At 38.5% G+C, this 23,126-nt stretch overlaps 1 protein-coding gene across 1 annotated transcript; it reads left to right on the top strand.

Annotated features, from left to right (window-relative positions):
- The first annotated feature begins 16,880 nt into the window (after positions 1 to 16,880).
- On the top strand, positions 16,881 to 19,741 carry LOC113052919 (synaptogyrin-2-like). Its single transcript, XM_026217402.1, has 4 exons — positions 16,881 to 17,099; positions 17,823 to 18,060; positions 18,147 to 18,280; positions 18,379 to 19,741. Exons 1-4 carry the CDS (start codon positions 17,004 to 17,006, stop codon positions 18,571 to 18,573), a joined length of 663 nt encoding a protein of 220 aa, XP_026073187.1. The 5' UTR covers positions 16,881 to 17,003; the 3' UTR covers positions 18,574 to 19,741.
- The last annotated feature ends 3,385 nt before the right edge of the window (positions 19,742 to 23,126 follow it).

The following is a 23,126-nucleotide window of genomic DNA, read 5'->3' as shown; positions in this document are numbered from 1 at the left end:
GGTCCCTGTCGACTTTCCAGAGTCAAGTTAGGTCCCCGTCGACATTCCAGAGTCAAGTTAGGTCCCCGTCGACTTTCCAGATTCAAGTCAAGTCCCCGTCAACTTTCCAGAGTCAAGTTAGGTCCCCGTCGACTTTCCAGATTCAAGTTAGGTCCCCGTCGACTTTCCAGATTCAAGTCAGGTCCCCGTCGACTTTTCAGATTCAAGTCAGGTCCCCGTCAACTTTCCAGAGTCAAGTTAGGTCCCCGTCAACTTTCCAGATTCAAGTCAGGTCCCCATCGACTTTCCAGAGTCAAGTCAGGTCCCCGTCGACTTTCCAGAGTCAAGTCAGGTCCCCGTCGACTTTCCAGAGTCAAGTCAGGTCCCCGTCGACTTTCCAGAGTCAAGTTAGGTCCCTGTCGACTTTCCAGATTCAAGTCAGGTCCCTGTCGACTTTCCAGAGTCAAGTCAGGTCCCCGTCGACTTTCCAGAGTCAAGTCAGGTCCCCATCGACTTTCCAGGGTCAAGTCAGGTCCCCATCGACTTTCCAGAGTCAAGTCAGGTCCCCATTGAATTTCCAGAGACAAGTCAGGTCCCCGTCGACATTCCAGAGTCAAGTCAGGTCACCCTCAACCGTCCAGAGTCAGGTCAAGTCACCACTAACACCCAAGAGTCAAGTACAACAACAGTTCAACTTCATGAGTCAATTCATGTCCCTGTTGATTTCCCAGAGACTAGTCAAGTCACAGTTGATCTTCAGGAACAAAGTCAAGTCACAGTTGATCTTCATAAACAAAGTCAAGTCACAGTTGATCTTCATGAGCAAAGTCAAGTCACCAATGATCTTCATGAGCAGAGTGAAGTCACCATTGATCTTCATGAACAAAGTCAAGTCACCATTAACCTCTCTGAGTTAAGTCAAGTCACAGTTGATCTTCATGAACTAAGTCAAGTCACAGTTGATCTTCATGAACTAAGTCAGGTCACAGTTGATCTTCATGAACCCAGTCAAATCACCACGGATCTACCAGAGCTTTGTCACGTCTCAGCTGAACTTCCAGAACCTCGTCACATCTCAGCCAAACAGCTGAACTCCCAGAGCCTCGTCACGTCTCAGCCGAACTCCCAGAGCCTCGTCACGTCTCAGCCGAACTCCCAGAGCCTCGTCACGTCTCAGCCGAACTCCCAGAGCCTCGTCACATCTCAGCCAAACTCCCAGAGCCTCGTCACATCTCAGCCAAACTCCCAGAGCCTCGTCACGTCTCAGCCGAACTCCCAGAGCCAACGTGGTGGTCCTCTGCTCCACCCTGGTGGGCTTCTGTCTCATCTGCTCGGCTGTGGTGATCCTCTGCTCCGCCCTGGTGGGCTCCTGTCTCTTATGCTTGGCTGTGGTAATCCTCTGCTACGCCCTGGTGGGCTTCTGTCTCATCTGCTCGGCTGTGGTGATCCTCTGCTATGCCCTGGTGGGCTTTTGTCTCATCTGCTCGGCTGTGGTGATCCTCTGCTACGCCCTGGTGGGCTTCTGTCTCATCTGCTCGGCTGTGGTGATCCTCTGCTACGCCCTGGTGGGCTTCAGTCTCGTCTGCTCGGCTGTGGTGATCCTCTGCTACGCCCTGGTGGGCTTCTGTCTCATCTGCTCGGCTGTGGTGATCCTCTGCTACGCCCTGGTGGGCTTCTGTCTCATCTGCTCGGCTGTGGTGATCCTCTGCTCCGCCCTGGTGGGCTCCTGTCTCTTATGCTTGGCTGTGGTGATCCTCTGCTACGCCCTGGTGGGCTTCTGTCTCATCTGCTCGGCTGTGGTGATCCTCTGCTACGCCCTGGTGGGCTCCTGTCTCTTATGCTTGGCTGTGGTGATCCTCTGCTCCGCCCTGGTGGGCTTCTGTCTCATCTGCTCGGCTGTGGTGATCCTCTGCTACGCCCTGGTGGGCTTCTGTCTCATCTGCTCGGCTGTGGTGATCCTCTGCTCCGCCCTGGTGGGCTTCTGTCTCATCTGCTCGGCTGTGGTGATCCTCTGCTCCGCCCTGGTGGGCTCCTGTCTCTTATGCTTGGCTGTGGTGATCCTCTGCTACGCCCTGGTGGGCTTCTGTCTCATCTGCTCGGCTGTGGTGATCCTCTGCTACGCCCTGGTGGGCTCCTGTCTCTTATGCTTGGCTGTGGTGATCCTCTGCTCCGCCCTGGTGGGCTTCTGTCTCATCTGCTCGGCTGTGGCGATCCTCTGCTACGCCCTGGTGGGCTTCAGTCTCGTCTGCTCGGCTGTGGTGATCCTCTGCTACGCCCTGGTGGGCTCCTGTCTCTTCTGCTCGGCTGTGGTGATCCTCTGCTCCGCCCTGGTGGGCTCCTGTCTCTTATGCTTGGCTGTGGTGATCCTCTGCTACGCCCTGGTGGGCTTCTGTCTCATCTGCTCGGCTGTGGTGATCCTCTGCTACGCCCTGGTGGGCTTCAGTCTCGTCTGCTCCACCCTGAAGGTTTCTAGTTCCGCCTGCTCCACCCTGGCTTCCGGCACTTCTGGGTCTATACCTGTCCCCAGCCTCTCCACTTCCACGTGGCCCTGGCCCTCCGTCCCTCCCCCTGTTCCACCTCTGCTCCACTGGCCTCCTAGACTGTATGAAGAGTCTGGAAGCTGCTCCTTGTGGGGGGATTATGTCATGATCATTGGCTGGAGTGCCCATAATCCAATAGAGGGCACTCCCCTCAGGACTCTGCATTGTTGTTTCCATCCCATTTCCATTCAAACTCCATTTCCCATCCTGCCTCATTCTTGGGACTGCCACACACACCCACATTTGATTACACACCTGCATCTGATTACACACCTGAACCTCATTTACACACACATATAAACAGTACTCACACACAGCCACATTGCGAAGTCTTGTTTAGCCTGTCTGACATTTTCGAGCGTTTTTCCTTGTGTTTGTTCTTCCCGTGTCTGATGTTGGATTGTTTAACTGACTCTGATTCTCTGCTGCTTGCCCTGATCTCAGCTTGTTACTGTTTATGATTCTTCATATCCCTGACATACCCAACGCCGTTCCTGAATTCTGCCTGTTTGACCATTCTTAAATAAAGCACTGCATTTGGATCCGAACAACTCTGAAACTCCTCGTTACACTATGCTGCAATAAACATCTTCATCAAGATCTTCAATGTCCTCATCACTTTTTCTTACAGTGGTCAATGTGAACTTGAGAAGAACTGACTTTGAACAAAGACTGAAAACTGATTTTCATCAGCTGATCAAAAGAAAATGCAAAAGTCAGTTCAGAGGAAATTTCTAGAACTTAATTGTAATTGTATTGAATGAGCTTGAGCTTAGTAGTGTACATTAAGAAGTACATCTGCAAGATAACAGAAGTACTGGCGGCTCACTATCGAGACATTATCCATTAATTTTACGGCATTTCTGTAAAACTCTAAAACACAATGCAATGCCGTGTGAAATTCAGAATAAAGGTAAAACACTTGTAAAAAATAAATACATTAGAAAATTCCTTCAAACTTACATTTTCCACAGTGCATTTCAAATTTAAAAAGTGTATTTTAATGTAAAAAAAATTACTTGCAGATAGCAAATGTTAATTAAATAAAAGGCAGCTTAAGTGTACTGAATGAGAAAATATTTTGATGATTTTTTTTTTACAATTACATAAAAAAATTCACTTTGTAATAAAGTAAAATTTGTGTGTGTGTGTATATATATATATATATATATATATATATATATATATATTGCTTTGAATAAAAGCATCTGCTTAATGCAAAAATTTGATTTAATTTTAATTTAACTTAAATGTAAATATATCTTAAATGTACTAAATTGCAACTTCATCATTACTCATCATTTGTACGTTGTAAATTTACATGAAAATTTACATGAAAAACAGCATCAAATAATTATCTTACTGATAGAGCGACTAGGCATGGAAGACAGGACCCTCTGGGTTGAAGTGGACCAGTTATTTCTGTGCACGGCACTGGTGTATCTGGGATCATGGTAATGCTGTGCTCCTGAGTCTTCTCGGTTTGCACGTGTTGGATCATAGAGATATATAGATAGATAGATAGATAGATAGATAGATAGATAGATAGAGAGAGAGAGAGAGAGAGAGAGAGAGAGAGAGAGAGAATTTAAGTTTAAAATAAGTGATTTTTGTCCTATGTGATTCACATCAGGCTGTCTGTATGCTGTGTACCCACGTTTGACTGGTCTGTACGGTCTCCTAATAGCTTCCAGCTCAATCACGTCTTCATGTTCATCTTCACTGGAATTCATCTCCATGAACCGGGACGCAGCCATCAAGACTGTCTAGAGCTGACTGTATAAGAATGAACTTTCATACTATGAGGCAATATGTGCCTGGGATTTATGTTCCAGAGAAATGTAGCATATTACAAACCACATGAAGAAACCATGAAAACAAAAAGTGCCTCATTCATGTCAAAATCAACATCAGAAGATACCATAACAAAATAAACGTTCCCTTAGAAATTGTCCATTTCTCACGTTAAAACTATTCTTGTAAAAAAAAAGAAGAAGAAGTGTGTTTAATTGTATAAATAAATATATTTAAAAACGAATATATAAATGAAAACTGTACCTACGGATAATACAATATTAATGAAATAAAAGGCCACTTAAGTCAGTGCTCTTTCAAGTGTCCTGTGTGATAATGACTAATTAAACGGTTAACTTTATAATACACTTCCAATCATTACAAATCTCTTGTCATGCTTTAAAGAAGTACACCTATTTGTGTGTGTGTGTGTTTTGTCTAACATAGTAACACATGTAAAGTACTTAAATTACATTTAAATGTGTTTATCATTACATTCAGTTCAAGTATATTCTCTTAAAGTATATTTTCCATAGTACACACTTTCTTTTAAAAAGTATGCTAAAGTGTACTTCTTTTCCACAAGGGTATTCAGCTCTATCACGGTAGTTTTCAGAGCCAATTGTAGTTTTTCTATCAACCCATGCTATCCATTTACAGTATTGTTCAAAATAATAGCAGTACAATGTGACTAACCAGAATAATCAAGGTTTTTAGTATATTTTTTATTGCTACGTGGCAAACAAGTTACCAGTAGGTTCAGTAGATTGTCAGAAAACAAACAAGACCCAGCATTCATGATATGCACGCTCTTAAGGCTGTGCAATTGGGCAATTAGTTGAAAGGGGTGTGTTCAAAAAAATAGCAGTGTCTACCTTTGACTGTACAAACTCAAAACTATTTTGTACAAACATTTTTTTTTTTTTCTGGGATTTAGCAATCCTGTGAATCACTAAACTAATATTTAGTTGTATGACCACAGTTTTTTTAAAACTGCTTGACATCTGTGTGGCATGGAGTCAACCAACTTGTGGCACCTCTCAGCTGTTATTCCACTCCATGATTCTTTAACAACATTCCACAATTCATTCACATTTCTTGGTTTTGCTTCAGAAACAGCATTTTTGATATCACCCCACAAGTTCTCAATTGGATTAAGGTCTGGAGATTGGGCTGGCCACTCCATAACATTAATTTTGTTGGTTTGGAACCAAGACTTTGCCCGTTTACTAGTGTGTTTTGGGTCATTGTCTTGTTGAAACAACCATTTCAAGGGCATGTCCTCTTCAGCATAGGGCAACATGACCTCTTCAAGTATTTTAACATATGCAAACTGATCCATGATCCCTGGTATGCGATAAATAGGCCCAACACCATAGTAGGAGAAACATGCCCATATCATGATGCTTGCACCTCCATGCTTCACTGTCTTCACTGTGTACTGTGGCTTGAATTCAGAGTTTGGGGGTCGTCTCACAAACTGCCTGTGGCCCTTGGACCCAAAAAGAACAATTTTACTCTCATCAGTCCACAAAATGTTCCTCCATTTCTCTTTAGGCCAGTTGATGTGTTCTTTGGCCAATTGTAACCTCTTCTGCACATGCCTTTTTTTTAACAGAGGGACTTTGCGGGGGATTCTTGAAAATAGATTAGCTTCACACAGACGTCTTCTAACTGTCACAGTACTTACAGGTAACTCCAGACTGTCTTTGATCATCCTGGAGGTGATCATTGGCTGAGCCTTTGCCATTCTGGTTATTCTTCTATCCATTTTGATGGTTGTCTTCCGTTTTCTTCCACGTCTCTCTGGTTTTGCTCTCCATTTTAAGGCATTGGAGATCATTTTAGCTGAACAGCCTATCATTTTTTGCACCTCTTTATAGGTTTTCCCCTCTCTAATCAACTTTTTAATCAAAGTACGCTGTTCTTCTGAACAATGTCTTGAACGACCCATTTTCCTCAGCTTTCAAATGCATGTTCAACAAGTGTTGGCTTCATCCTTAAATAGGGGTCACCTGATTCACACCTGTTTCTTCACAAAATTGATGACCTCAGTGATTGAATGCCACACTGCTATTTTTTTGAACACACCCCTTTCAACTAATTCAACTAATTGCCCAATTGCACAGCCTTAAGAGCGTGCATATCATGAATACTGGGTCTCATTTGTTTTCTGAGAATCTACTGAACCTACTGGTAACTTGTTTGCCACGTAGCAATAAAAAAATATACGAAAAACCTTGATTATTCTGGTTAGTCACATTGTACTGCTATTATTTTGAACAATACTGTAACAACACTCATCTTAGACAGAAAGAGCAGACTTCAATGATAAAGTACCACCAATAACCATACTCACCTAATCAGCACAGTCTAAGAAGAAAATACTCTGGACAAAGCTTTCGTATGAAGAAATGGTGACTGGTACTTTGGCACTCAGCAGAAACAATTTTACCGTTGACAGACAAGGGGAAAAACCACAGTAACCATGCTGAGAGGAAGAAACAACAACAGGCTGACGTCTAGCAAGGTTTTTTTCCTTCTTCTTTTTGTCTATTTTTGGTACTATACGTAGTGTTACGAACAACACTCTTAGCACAACAGATAATAAAAAAGAAAAGTAAACCTTTCAGTATAATCTCAGTTAGTACAAAACAGAAAACCACAAAGTATCCCTTTTACTTCACCCAGTGTTTCATCCATATAAACCTCACAGTTATCATTCACAGCAACTGGACTGCAATGTAATATTTCTAATTTGTGAAAATAGAGCAGGAAAGAGCAGAAGAAACAAACACTCAATGACAGCATCCATCATCAGGTGGGAGACAGGTGTTCTACATTACAGTGTGGTACAGTATGTGATATTGTAAACAGAGGCCTACAGTATGTGATATTACCGTGGTATGGAGACTGATAACTCACTGTAAGTCGGCCTTCATCTGGAAAAGTCAGCTATAACAGATTCAGTCATACGGTACAGTGAGAACATATACTTGTATCGGCAGCAAGCTCACAAAACCTCATGGCCGTGTCATAGATGCAACAGATACATTTTAAGTATGAATTTGATGTCAGTAGCATTTATTAAGTGTGAGTGGATAATGTGTCACCTTATATAACATCTGCTGTAAAGCTGATTTAAAACATGTATCTTACATCATTTGCTCTGGAATGAAATCCTCTGTGTTGTGCAGCTCAACCTTTCATCTGTTTCTGAAAGCAGGACAGTGGGTGCACTGATAATATTAAATAGGCATATTTTGAAACGTAACAAACTTCATTTTGTGAGATAATTTGATTGAAAAGTGTGCTTATGCTAATATTTATTTAAAACAAATTAGTTTTTTTTTATATTATGTATGTAAAACAAATATTTTTAATGCGTGGCTTAATTGTTCCAATGCTTTTTGGGTCCACTGTATTAAAGCAACTTGAAATGTAATTCCTATCATCAGTTTGGTAGGTACATTCATTTTTTTTCATAGTCCATACAGTGACAGCCAGTAGGGTCCAATGTTGACTTGGACATTTTTTAAATATCTTATTTTGTGAAATGTAGTCAGGTTTGTAAGACATGAAACAAATGAATCTCTGTAAACAAATGAATCATTCCAAGAAACCGGTATGATTTGGATTTTTTTTTTATATATAAATATATTACTTTTCTGAACACCCCACAGCATTAATGCCAACTTCCTGAAAAACATATTTTCCAAATCAATTATTATTGGTCATTATTGTAAGATATGGGCACTATTAATCTTCAACCCCGTTATGGACTCTCTGAATATGATCATAACATTTAATTGTAATTAATCAGATGTCCCTCACACTAATACAGTATTTGCAAATATAAGTTACTTAAAATCTTACACTTTTCCTAAATCCTAAAATATAATTTTTGTGACAGCAACCTCAACATTTTTGATCAAAGAAGTGGATTAACTTCAGAACTTCAGAAGGGTTTTCTTATGATTGCTTTGAACATTTCAGACTGAGTTCAACAAACATTAAATTACCTTTTCATAAACTTAACAAAATAATTAATGAAAATGTAGGTGTGACGGGTTTGAGACTAGGGTAATGGGGATGAGAAGAGAAATATAACTTAACATATAAATAGTTTTTTTTTATTTTTTTTAAATCCGATTCACTGTTAGATTTTCTTTAAACACAGTATTGCATTATGTGACCAAGAAAGACAACAGATATAAATTGCAATTGAACTGAGTTTTATTACCCGTCTGCAGGAAAAACAACAATAACATAGTATACATTAGAAAATTATAAATTGACTGAACAGGTCATCAAAATAAAACAACTTTTGTGGCATTCAGTATCTGGCCCACACTTCTTTAAAGATCTCTGCATGAAGAAGCACATGAAGCACACAGGCTCTGGTTTTTTTGTATCAACATAAAACACCCCCCTGTACAATGCATCCGGAAAGCATTCACAGCACTTCACTTTTCCCACATTTTGTTCCAAAATGGATAAAATTATTTTCCACAAAATTCTATAAACAATACACCATAATGACAATGTGAAAGGAGTTTGTTGAAATCTTATCTAATTTAATAAATTCTCAATTCCAGTCCTCGTGCCCCCTGCTCTGCACATTTAGTATGTTTCTCTTATGGCTCCAGACCTTTGTTCTATTGAAATGTAAGTGCCCTGCGAAGTGAACATCACAGGATATTCCGCCATGATTCCAGTTCGAAGTGAATGTATACGTTCCATTCAAAGTGCATTGAAGTGTGCGAGGTGTGAAATTAAATTGTATTTATTGACAGAGGTATATGATGTCACACTTTTCCATGTGTGAAGATGTTGCACAGCGCAAATCCGTGAATGAATGTTCCGAAGTGAAGTAAACTTCAACAGATTTCCCCTGTTCAGGGAGTAGGGAGCAATGAACACTGTGTAGAGACCAGGTCAATGGGAACACAGTTTTGAGAACGCAGCAGATGTGGAGGACTATAATGTAACAGTAGCTCGTTCAAATACTGAGGTGCTAAACCATTCAGGGCTTAATAAGTAATAAACAATACTTTAGAATCTATATGATGTTTGATAGGGAGGCAGTGCAGTGTTGACAGGACCGGGCTAATATGGTCATACTTCCTGGTTCTAGTAAGAACTCTTGCTGCTGCATTTTAGACTAGCTGTAGTTTGTTTACCAAGCGTGCAGAACAACCACCCAATAAAGCATTACAATAGTCTAACCCAGAGCCATATAGAGAGAGAGTTGCGACAACGGAAGTTCGAAATGTTTGGTTGTCACGTGATTCGTGTAGACTTCAAATAGTTCCAGGAAGTGCGTTGGCGGCCATTCAAACTGATAGAGTAGAGTGACAGAACTGCGATTTCTGGTAATAAGGAGTCAATAAATGCATTTATTTTATATATTTATACAACACACTGACATATGTATGTAGCATGATTATGTAGTTACAGCGATGTTGTTTTTAAAATATCAAATCGGGTAATATTTGAGGATTAGTGTTCAATTACCGTTATTTTAAAAACGTATTTCAGGCTAACGTTAAGTTTTATAAACACGGGTTGCTGTTGCCTTTTTACGTTACATATTGTCCATTTTTTCACTGATCTAATGTTAACTCATGTCATATTGATGACTTTCAGGTAGTACAGAGACTACACCCAGTGATGGGTGATTTTCAGCTCACACCGCACTATGGGTCAATTAACTGTTAGCAGCAGTAATTAGCATGTTAAATAAATGTAAAATGAAGCTTACTGTTTATAATTCTTACAATTACATATAGTAATATAATTATGTATTATAAATAATATACCTATTATATCTAGTATAATTCTTACAATACTTATTCATGTACACAATATATTCAGGTTTAAAACAACTTAAGCATACTCGTATATAAACATGTACACTGCCATTCAAAAGTAATGATGCTGAAAATTCAGGTTGGCATCACAGGAGTATATTCCATTTTAAAATAGAAAACAGTTATTTTAAATTGTAATTATACAATTAACTATTTACAGCAATTCATGAATACATTTCTAATAAATTTAATAGCATGACAAGCATTTTGTATGTGTCCTTTCTTTAATGTTGTCCTTGCATAATCTCCACCGTGGTTTGCTGTGCTGCATGGGGATGCTCCACTTAGTCAGAGAAAGGTGTGCGAATGTATGGCTTCCCCGCTGACATAGAGAGGAGAAAATAATGGTTGGCTCAAGTCAGCAGGAGCAATCTAAATACAAATAAAAATTACAACAACAAAAAATTGTTAGGTAATTATACTTAAATTTATTTGCACTTTTTTACATTGACAATGTTTTACTAGAAATAAGGAACAAGCAAACCCTTGCAAAACCCAGGGAGCAGAGACTCAGGGTGAGACATTGCAGGGAGTCATCAGTGTTACCTATAACTGTGCTTTTAACCACATGTGATATGTACTGTATGTGGGTAGACAAAAAAAAGGTGTGTGTGTAAACTAAACTGAAGTCAGTATGCAGACAAATTACGGCAAAGCAATTTGTCATGACCAAAAAATTCAAGAGTAGGCTGAGGTCAGATGCTATTCCCACAATCTTTGTACATCGTCCTGTGGTCAAAAAGTGGAGGGCCCTGCTCCACGATGCACCCCTAGACCTGTGAACATACAAGAAATGGCTACTGATTACAGCTATTTTATTTCAGGTGATTCATATATAATAAGTACAAACTCGTACTAGTTGAAGTAAAGTGATGTGATATTTTCAATATTTAAAATTAGCAAAACCATGTATTCTACCTCGATCAGTTTCAAAGGTTGAGGAAAAAAGAACGAGGACACTCAGAGAAAGGAAAGTGAGAGTGAAGAAAAAGGACATGGCTAGAGAGGAGAGACAGGGACAGGTGACACTGCCCAGTCAACCAGCAGCAAGTCAGCATTCCTGTGAACCATCAGCCAGTTACCTGGGTCTATTAAAAAAATTTAAGAGACAAGAAAAAAAAAAAATCAAACAATGCAAAGGCAGCACTAAGAAAAATAATGAAAATTCAGCTATCAAAAAAAAAGGTCCCCTCAGCTCTCCTGACCTGCATCCTCACTGATGCTCCATCCCAGAACACTTCAGTGGCACCACTAATCCTCCACCCACCAGCACCCACAGAATGTTACAGTATGTTACTTTTATACACTAACAAGTTTAAGTATATAATACAGTATTATTATATAATATAGACAGGTAATAGTAAATGAATCACAATGACTAAAAACACTCCACCCATGTTTTTGCAAACTCAATTCACTCTAAATGTATATCAATAGGGTGCCTTTTATTATTAAGTAATTTAATACGTGTAATAAGGAACAAACTTTATAACCTCATTTTTACCACTTCCACTCACCGCTGTCACACGTTATCTTGAACTAACGTAATAGGCTATGTAACGTTAGCTAACTTTCCCCACCCTGCAAAAAAATTTGTTTATACTACTTTTTTTCTAATTGCAAACACGATGGATGAAACTGAATTATGAGAACAGATTTTACAATTATTAGGGTGTTCGTTACTAACTTTATTCAGCCAATCCTAGCCTAATCTGTTAGTTATCTGATAACAAACCTTAAATCTACTCATTTAATGAGTGATAATCTACTAGAAGGTTTTAATTTGCAATTTATTGTTATTAAGATGTACTGATAATATTCAATCTTATTATTTAAACGTCTTACCTGTTAAAAGTGCGTCGCGAACGGTTTGTTCTGCTGCATCCATAGACAGTAAGGCTGCATCTCTACGGCGCGGCATCGGTTTGCTGCTACTTCCGGGAACTATTGAGAGGCTCCACGAGCCGCCATTGCTGTAAAAAAAGCGTTCCATTGGAGTCAATGGAGTTGTCGCAACTCTCACTCTATATGGCTCTGGTCTAACCTTGAAGTCATAAATCCATGGATTAACATTCCTGCATTTGACATTGAGAGCATAGGCCGTAATTTAGATATATTTTTGAGATGGAAAAATGCAGTTTTACAAATGCTAGAAACATAGCTTTCTAAGGAAAGATTGCGATCAAATAGCACACCTAGGTTCCTAACTGATGACGAAGAATTGACAGAGCAGCCATCGAGTCTTAGACAGTGTTCTAGGTTATTACAAGCAGAGTTTTTAGGTCCTATAATTAACACCTCTGTTTTTTCAAAGTTTAGCAGAAAGAAAATAATCGTCATCCAGTTTTTTTCATATCGACTTTGCATTGACTTTTTCAAATTGGTGTGTTTCACCGGGCTGCAAAGAAATATAGAGCTGAGTATCATCAGCATAACAGTGAAAGCTATCACCATGATTCCTGATGATATCTCCCAAGGGTAACATGTAAAGTGTGAAGAATAACGGCCCTAGTACTGAGCCTTGAGGTACTCCATACTGCACTTGTGATCGATATGATACATCTTCATTCACTGCTATGAATTGATGACGATCATACAAGTACAATTTAAACCATGCTAATGCACTTCCATTAATGCCAACAAAGTTTTCTATTCTATGCGAAAGGATGTTGTGATCAATAAGGCAGCACTAAGATCCAATAAAACTAATAGAGAGATACAACCACGACCAGATGATAAGAGCAGGTCATTTGTAACTCTAAGGAGAGCAGTCTCAGTACTATGATACAATCTAAATCTGGACTGGAAATCCATACAGATACCATATTTCTCTAAGAAAGAATATAATTGTGAGGATACCACCTTTTCTAGTATCTTGGACAGAAAATGGAGATTCAAGATGGTTCATAATTAACTAGTTCTTTGGGGTCAAGTTGTGTTTTTTTTTGCACCTCTTTTAGGAGCTTAGATGGTATAGGGTCTAACATACATGTTGTTGGTTTAGATGATTTACCAAGTTTATACAATTCTTCCTCTCCTATAGTACAGAATGAGTGGCATGAACTGTTCCTCAGTGGGTCTATAGTGCACTGTCCGATGTGATACTGTAGCTGACGGCTGAATGGTTACAATTTTATCTCTAATAGTATCGATTTTAAAAGTAGTTCATAAAGTCATTACTGCTGTGAATTTGGCAAATGTCAACACTTGTTGATGCTTTATTTTTGGTTAATTTAGCCACTGTATTGAATAAATACCTGGGGTTATGTTTGGTTTCTTCTAAAAGAGATGAAAAGTAACCAGATCTAGCAGTTAGCTAGGATATGTTATATATATGTATCTGTAGGATATGTTACTTTCCCGCCAAGCAATACGAAATACCTCTAGTTTTGTTTTCCTCCAGCTGCGCTCCATTTTTCGGGCTGCTCTCTTTAGGGTGCGAGTATGCTCATTATACCATGGTGTCAAACTGTTTTCCTTAACCTTTCTTAAGCGTAAAGGAGCAACTGTATTTAAAGTGCTAGAAAAGAGAGAGTCCATAGTTTCTGTTACATCATCAAGGAATTTGGATACATCAAGAAGATAACTTAAAAAGCAGTCTTTTGTGGTAGAAGTGATGGTTCTTCGATACTTGTAACAAGAAGTAGAATTTACAATTTTGGCTATATGAAGTTTGCACAAAACTAAACAATGATCTGAGATATCATCACTTGGCTGCATAATTTCAACACTATCAACATCAATTCCATGTGACAGTATTAAATCTAGAGTATGATTTTGACAATGAGTAGGTCCTGAAACATGTTGTCTAATACCAATAGAGTTCAGAATGTCTATAAATGTTGATCCCAGTGCATCTTTTTTATTATCAACATGGATATTAAAATCACCAACTATTAAAACTTTATCTGCAGCCAGAACTAACTCGGATGTAAAATCCCCAAACTACAAAGTCTGTATGGTGCCCTGGAGGCATGTACACAGTAGCCAGTACAAACATAACAGGGGATTTATCATTAACATTGGTTTCTCTGGATAATGTTATATGAAGCACCATTACTTCAAACGGGTTATACTTGAAACCTGCCCTCTCAGAAATCCTGAAAACATTGTTATAAATTGAAGCAACACCTCCCCCTTTGCCTTTTAGACGCTGCTCATGTTTATAACAGTAATCTTGGGTGGTTGGACTCAAAATAATGTAATGATCGAGTTTTAGCCAGGTTTCTGTCAAACAGAGCACATCTAGATTATAATCAGTGATCATATCATTTACGGAAATGCTGTATCATTTGTTTATCCATATTGGATCTGTTTTTTATCTGTTGAACATCAATTAAATTGTTAATCTTGAATTGATTTGGACATTTTTTGTATTTTCTAGTTCGGGGAACAGACACAGTCTCTATAGTAAAGACACATGAAAACACACTTGGGATTTGCAAAAAAGCACCTAAAGAACCATCAGACTACCTCAGGAAAGATTTTCTGGTCTGATAAACCTCAATTTCAAGCATCATGTTTGAAGGAAACCAGCTCTCCAAAAGTAAAGTGTGCTGCTAGCAGCAACATGCCGCGGGGCTGATTTTCAGCGATATGGACTGAGGGACTCGTTAGAGTAGAAAAAAAGCTCAGTGCACCAAAATATTGAGATAGCATTAATGCTAATTATTCAGAATCTCAGACTGTGCAGAAGGTTCGCCTCCAACAGGACAACAACCCTAAGAACCCAGCCAAGATAACAAAAATGGGGCTATGAGACAACTGTGTGAATGTCCCAGAATGGCTCAGACTTGAACCTGACTGAACAACTCTGGAGAGATCTCAAAACTGACGCAGCGACACTCTCCATCCAACCTGATTGAGCTTGAGAGGTCTAGCAAAGGAGAATGGGAGAAACTGTCCAAAAATACATGTGCCAAGCTTGTAGCATCATACTCAAAAAGACTTGAGGCTGTAATTGATGCCAGAGGTGCTTTAACAAAGTATTGAGCAAAGGCTGTGAATACTTATGTGATTTTTTTTTTCTCTCTTTTTATTAAGTTTGCAAAGATTTCAAACAAACTTTGTTCATGTTGTCATTATGGGGTATTACTGAACACTGATTACTAGAATCAACATATACATGTGGTATAAGATTCTTGATCAAATATAATAATTAATTTAAATTTCTGGATGACTTCAGAACCAAAGTGTTAAAAGCACAACCCCATCACAATCTCACAACCCAGTTATGATCTGATAAATAACGGGGTTGTGATTTGATGTAGTGAATAACAAGAGAGCACATGATATACATGATATTAAGAAATCATGATTATAGTTAAATAACAAAGATAATTTCCACAAGTTACCGTATTCTATCTTTATTTGATGTAATGGGGTTGAGTCGTTAAGCTTCACAATCACAATATTGAGTTATATGGTGTCACTTCCTATTAATGATGTCACATAAGGATCAGTTCATTATTTTTATGGGGGGAGAATGATTTGTGTAACAGGGTTGAGGGGTTACTGAGGTGCCGAACTAAATAATATGATTTTATTGAATAATCATGAATTTAACAAATAATAATAATAATAACATTACCAGCCAAAAAATACAGATAACTATTTATGAGAATGGAAAAATGTATGGGCTTTTTTCGAATTGTGTTATTCATATCCCAAGTACACTTTCACAGGAGGCCATGAGGGACATGGCAAAATAGGTGGGGTCCACTGAGAAAAAAATTAATAAAATAAAAACAGATAATTTGTAATATTTAGATAAAATGTATGTCATGTTTTTAGACCTTATTAAATGACAAAATACATTTTAATTAATACAAAAAGATAAAAAATAAATAAATAGATTTTGGTGACCCAATAGATAAAATACACTTAATAAGGTCAGAGGGCCTCAAATCCTGGTTCGAGGAATGACTCAAATAATGAACATTCATTTCTGGGCGAACCTTTCAATTAAAAGCAGATTAAGAGCGCCACCTAGAGGACTATATTCATAGGTGCTTACACACGTACTCCAGAGTTATGAGAGAATCATTAAAAAAGGTCAACAAACAAACAAACAAACATATAAATGAAAAAGTATCTCGGTGTTAAAAGTTTAAATTCTCTACAGATTGAGGCCACGTGGTCACCCCTCAAACAACAACAAGGCCTACTTCTGCACCTAGATCAGAGCTGAACTCTTGAAACACCAACAAACAGCACAACACTGGAAAAGCGTAACACTCATTAATATTTAAACATGTCCATGGCATATAACAGACAGCTGCTGATTACTCAAGCCACGTGTAGTTTATCTAGAGCACTAGATCAACAGAATGACAGCCTGTATTATATTAATTATTAATATGAGAGACAGACATAGATAGATAGATAGATAGATAGATAGATAGATAGATAGATAGATAGATAGATAGACAGACAGACAGACAGACAGATAGATAGACAGACAGACAGACAGACAGACAGACAGACAGACAGACAGACAGACAGACAGACAGACAGATAGATAGATAGATAGATAGATAGATAGATAGATAGATAGATAGATAGATAGATAGATAGATAGATAGATAGATAGATAGATAGAGGGCGTGTGTAAAAACAGGGCTGTTTATGTTTGATAATGATTGTAATAACTGCCGGTCTGTGAATGTTGGTTCTGACGTGACGTGTACTTCCCTGATGGGTGGTGCTGCAACACTTTCAGGAAACAGTTGTGAAAGTAAACAGCAGATCCTGAAGCTGGACAGTCTGCCGAAGCGCTGACCGATAATAACGAGGGGCTACAGTCACAAGAGCGGACATGGAGAGTGCTTACGGTGCATCGCTGGCCGGAGGAGCCTTTGACATCTGGAGCTTTGTGAAACGACCTCAGACTATCGTCCGGCTGCTCAGCTGGGTGAGAGCTAAGTCATCGTTAGCTCATCGAGCTAGTGCTCCTACTCGATGAGGATGGTCAAAGTGTGTGGTATTATTCTGACTGGCCTCAAATTGTGTTAGCTGAACAGAGTTTAGACGCAAAACAGAGCTGTGCCGTCGTAATCAGCGAAGCACAGACATATGGCAGCAGGAGTTTGGGAGTTTGATCTCGAGGTCTGCATCATGTGACTTGTCAACAGGGTTAAAATCAAGAGAACATAGCAGAGTTCTGTAATACACAGCTTTGTGCAGCTAGTTTGCGTTTCTTGCTTTCTTGCTTTCTTTCTTTATGTAATCTTAACCATTTACTACAAAAGTACTGTTAAGTTACAATGACCCCAGATAGAGCAGTTTGGCATACTTTTATATTTCATTATTTACTGCAAAGACACTGATGTTCTTAAGAAATATAGTGTTCGCACACATTTCAAGAAACACATTTTCACACACACACACACACACACACACACACACACACACACACACGGTCTGGGGTGCGTTTCCCAAAACCATGGTTGCTAACTAAGTTTGCAGCTTTGTTGGTTGCAGTGCAATTTCCAATTGCCAACCAACTATTGCTAACAAGTTAGCAACTATGGTTTTGGGAAACGCACCCCTGGATAGCAGTTTCTTTGGTGTTTTTAGTCCTGTGAGGATGCCTAGTTAAAGAGCTTCTTCTGTTGTCTGTTTCTTTCCGTCACAGCTCTTCTCCATAGTGGTGTTTGCTACCATCCTCTCTGAAGGCTACATGAACGACCAACATGTAGACGCCACTAAATGCATGTTCAATGAGAATGACGGTGCTTGCAGCTATGGCATTGGCATTGGGATTTTAGCTTTCCTGGCCTGTGTTGTCTTTATTGTGCTGGATGCCTACTTCCCACAGATAAGCAATGCCAACGAGAGAAAATTCATCGTCTTGGCTGATCTTGGTTTCTCTGGTAAGCACTATGAGTTTCTGGAATGACGTCGGATTGAGTGAATGATGAAAGAACGTTCATTTTCGGTTCATTTTTTTTTTTATCAGGTCTGTGGACGTTCCTGTGGTTTGTGTGTTTCTGCTTCCTTGCCAATCAGTGGTCTTACACTACTCAGACCGCAGTGATCGCTGATGCAGCTCGAGCTGTGGTGACCTTTTCCTTCTTCTCCACGGTCACCTGGGTGAGCACATCTCACTTTATTGTTAGACTTCCTGTTGCTGCATTATGATCTCCTTTCTGTTTGATCAAACTGAAACAAGTCTCACCATTTTTCTCAAGGCCGCGCTTTCTGTGTTTGCATTCCAACGATACCGCCAAGGAATGGGCGAGATTGGCATGGGCTACAATGATCCAGCGGGTGACCCAACTTCCCCGTACCCTTCTGCATATGCTGGTGCTCCACAGGGTTACCAGCAGTCCCCATTCAGTGCCGGCTCTGCGGGACAGGGAGAGTACAAGCCTCCAGAGTACTGAGGGTGAAGGCATTTTAACACTTCTGAGAGGCTCGCCACTGTGGACTGTGTTTTTTCCTTATTCATAAGAGTTTGAATTGTGACCGGGGATTTGGTATGCTTTGCTAGTGTGTATTTTCAGGTTTGGAAAAACATATTTATTTTTATTTAGTTTTTGATGCAAATTCTAAACATGACCCTAATTGTAAAAGATCTTTGCACATCTGCAGAATTATCTTGCTAGGTTTTTTTTTTTTTTCTTTCCAAATTAGTTTCTGAAAAACAGATTTAACACCAGCTGCAGTTTTTATGAAATCGATGGAATTTGCTTTATTCCAATGTCTTCGAATGCACAATCAGATAATGCATGAAAATCTACAGAACTGACGTGCCTTAAAAGTAGAGTTGTTTCTATATACAGAACCAAAATCTAGACGAAGTTCTTCATATGCAGATAATAGAAAGTGAACAGACTCTGTGCCAAATACATTACTGAGTGATTCCTTAAAAACACTGCTTTGCCATATATCACATGAAAAGTATGCACTAAATCTATTGCCAAAAGGCTTTATTAACTTCAGTCTTGAGTCTAATGAAGATAACTGTTGAATGCTGAGATTGAGGTTGTGAGAAATGAGTAAACTACTGTAAATGTGCTTTAATTTCATTTTTGACAGACCGTAGGCTTTTTTGTGGATAAGCCTTATTTTTTTGTAAACTTTAAGCACCTGAGTTTTGAAGTATTAAACAATCATATAATGTAATATTGTGGATGACTTCTAGCAGTTTAGCTTTTAATGTTCTTTTATGTCAGGCCAAATTCACTGGAAGATTTCTACCTCTTACTATTGAAATTGTGCCTTATCTTTGAAAAGAATATCTAGCAATCGGCTTTGATCTGAAGGAATTTCTATTCGTGTATTTCTGCATCGACTATTTTAGACCACTTTTACCGTTTTCTTCATTACCCTTGAATGAATAAAAAAAAAACTAGAAGAAATAATCATCCGAACTGAAACTCTTTTCAATATGCTAGTTTTGTTCACACAGTTCTGTAATAGCACATGATCATTGTGTCTCTGTTAATTTACTTTGCAACTGTTTGTTTTGTAAAGGAAAGTATTGCAACATTCTGGTTTTGTAAGGAAATGCCGCACAATAAACACTTGATTCTTTCCAGTGTTAACTGATATCAGTCTTCTTGTATCCTGTTTGAAATCGAATGATAAAGGGCTAATTGGTTAATTTTTGTGGTTATTCAGTCACCCTCTATAGTATGACTTTCTACTGCAAAACACACACTCACAAAAGAGAATTTTCAACAACAACAAAAAAAAGGAGAGAGATAAAGATGTCTCAATTTTCAAAATTCAAAGAGTCAACGGGGTACAGTATTACAGTAAAGTTTGTATAATCTGCAGAAGAAAGCCAAATCATGTTTGCTACAGGATTTAGGGTGAGTAAATTACAGATTTTATTAACTATTCCTGTAAAAATAATAACAATAATAATTGCACAGCCTGGTGCACATCTTAGACTCTTAACATTTTACATAATTTCTTAATTTAGATGTTATTTTTAATTCGATTCAAGTTTATTTGTATAGCGCTTTGTTACAAATCATTTCAAAGCAACTAATGTAGCCTCTTTTAAAAGGTTGTAACACTGCTGTGTTTAAAGTACTAATTTATTACTTTTTTTAGCAATGATAATATAGGTCACTCTTGCTGTAAAATGCAATGTTTTCATTGCTGTCGTAGTTATAATGTATGCGTAAAATGTACGCACGTATGAGCGGAAAGGTCTGATTCGCTGCGCACCACGCCCCCGACTGCGGAAGTGGGTGGGATGCTCAGCGCAGAGCTGCCTGAATGGATCCGTGAGGAATGAGAGTTCACAAGCCGCAGTTTGATCATCAACAGCCCCGGATTCATTTTGAACCTTGTTTTCCACGCTACTGTAAGTTTAGTACGCTTTATAAATACTTTGAGCTGCAGTGGTTCCCAATCCTGGTCCTGGAGAACCCTCAGCACTGCACGTCAGGGAGATGTCTCAGATGTGCAGTGTTGGGGTTCTCCAGGACCAGGATTGAGAACCAGTGAGAACACTGCACCGGGTTTACGCAGAAAATCACTGTTGCTCTCTAGACATGCCACTGTTAGCTAGTCCAAGCAAATGTGACATCAGATGAATAAGTTAGCCCTCTGTTTGTGTGAGATCTTTTCGTAACCGAAGATCTGAGACTGTTAACAGTAGTGCAAGAGACTAACTCTTGTGTAATATACTATAACGCTTAACGCCTTTAGACAAAGTATTTGACCGAACACATGGAGAATAAGAATTATTTATAATTATAATATATTTGTGTAACAAATACCAGATGAAAGAGGTAGAAAGAAGCGCTGTCCGATTGGTCCTCCGTTAAATGTTTACGTCACGTGACTAAAGATTAGTTCACGAGCCCTAAGCAGTTTCTTATTATTGAATCCATGATTTGTTATTGGTACAGATACTAGTCTTTGTAATTATTTGTGGAATATTTAAATATATAGAGAGGTCAATAGCAATATTATACTCTACTGAATAATGCAGCGATTGTTTACATTTATTATAATTAGAACTTTGTTAAAAAACATTTTATAGGCATTTTTAAAGGCATGAATCAAAAGCATGCCATCTGATTCAGAATTAATTGACCAAGTTAAATGTGCTCCTTAAGTAAACTGATTGGTATTTATGGACAAAGACCAGTGTAATAGTGACAGTTAACAGTGGATCACTGATCAAAGAATGGGAAACAAAATGAAATACAAATACATATTTAGCAATTTTGTTGTCACCATAACTTCTTTGAGATCATCAGAATCAGTGGATGCAAGATTCAGTATTGCCGAAGGAATGATATGAAATGCGGTGACCTTCATGGCATTTGGGGTGTGAACACACAAAAAAAATTGAGGGCATGATTCGAACGGTCTAAGTGGGCGTAAAAAAAATAGTAACACTCATGGTCTTCGGTCAAAAATGACCGTCCATAGGAAATGAATGGGAAATAGACAAAAATACAACAATTCAGAGAATATTTGTGTACACAATCTACAAATCGATCACAAAACTGAAAAAAAGTGCACAGCAGTGAAGGGATAACACTATAAAACATCAAGAGTGTGATATTGACACATCCAATCACACACACAAACACACACACACACACATACTTACACATAGACACCTATGAACTACTGTGTCTGTAACACAGAGCAAAGTTTTGAGAATGTGAAATCCATTCAATAATTCAGTCATAATGCAGAGAAAATCTAACAGCAGTGAAGGTATGACACTCTAAATAATCACATACACACACACGCGCGCGCGCACACACGCGCGCACACACGCACACACCTATGACCTGCTGTCTGTAAAACAGCGATGAGAAGCAAGCGCTGCCTCTTGGGTTTGTCAGTGCACTTAGAAACTCAGACTTGGTCCTTTGCACCATTCTGAGGATTCTTATTTTTTATTTTTTTGCAGGAGCTCTGTGCCACTGAACAATATGTTCAGGTTTGATTGCAATCATAATGCAAAAACTTTAATGCAAATAATGCATGAAATCATTATTTATAACAGAAGAAATATAAAAAAATATACAAAAAGTACTCTTTAGAATGTATTAATATATATTCAAGTCCACTACTTAATATGAGTAAGCAATTATGTCTAAAAACAATAAGGGAATTCACAAGCCTCTCTATAGATTCCTATACTGGTAATAAGTGGTTGCACCATGCACTTACATGTTTTTCTTTCTTTGCTCTGACCAGGTGGCGCTAAAAAATCTTCAAAAAAAATGTATTTGAAAGGCCTAGTCTCTGGTTTAATCTGAAATACAACATTAATTTGAAAATAATTTAGAAAAATTAGAAAAAAAAATTAGGTACTATTTTCTATGAGAAAAATTGTTCATAATTATTGCATAAATATGAATTAATACCTTAAAATTTTCTCAAAATACAAAAGAAAAAAGAAAAAAATATTATTGAATAAAAATATATTCCACTGATTTTACTGGGGGGCAAAAAAGTTACATTTTAGGTGTCCGGTCACTTATGACCGTGAAGACCCTGAGTGTGACTCCCAAATGAGGGCCGCACAAGGGTTAATAATCTAATCATGTGTATTTAATTGCACATCAGAGTAATGTTGTATTTTATTTCAGTAAAATGCTAATCTGAACAGGCCTATTAGAAATTTCTATAGGGGTGCACAATAAATATCGGCCGATAATTAAAGCGCATCTCGTCAGTAAAGTGTGATTTCACATAGAGCAGCTGTTACTACACAGAGCCGTTGTTAACTGAGAAGCTGCACAAATCCAGTGTGTCCAGTTTACTGACGAGATGCACATTAATTATCGGCCGATATTTATCGTGCTCCCCTAATTTTCTAGTTTCTTTTATGGAAGAGGTTTACACAAGTGTACAGTCAAAGGGACAACAGATGTTTTGCAAAACTGTTAAGACTAATATGATGCATAATAATAATTAAAATAATAATAATAATATTTAAGTACATTCT

This window comes from Carassius auratus, chromosome 3, assembly GCF_003368295.1.
Source record: "Carassius auratus strain Wakin chromosome 3, ASM336829v1, whole genome shotgun sequence".
Taxonomy (NCBI): domain Eukaryota; kingdom Metazoa; phylum Chordata; class Actinopteri; order Cypriniformes; family Cyprinidae; genus Carassius; species Carassius auratus.
Note: the sequence above shows the minus strand (reverse complement) of the source record. Positions and strands in the feature narration are given on the sequence as shown.

What these genes read in the sequence shown, in the direction of transcription:
- LOC113052919 (XM_026217402.1), top strand. Translation starts at nt 17,004, where the DNA reads ATGGAGAGTGCTTACGGTGCATCGCTGGCCGGAGGAGCCTTTGACATC. An exon ending in GGCTGATCTTGGTTTCTCTG is followed by an intron (nt 18,061 to 18,146) that starts GTAAGCACTATG and finishes TTTTTTTATCAG; the next exon opens with GTCTGTGGACGTTCCTGTGG. An exon ending in TCTTCTCCACGGTCACCTGG is followed by an intron (nt 18,281 to 18,378) that starts GTGAGCACATCT and finishes ATTTTTCTCAAG; the next exon opens with GCCGCGCTTTCTGTGTTTGC.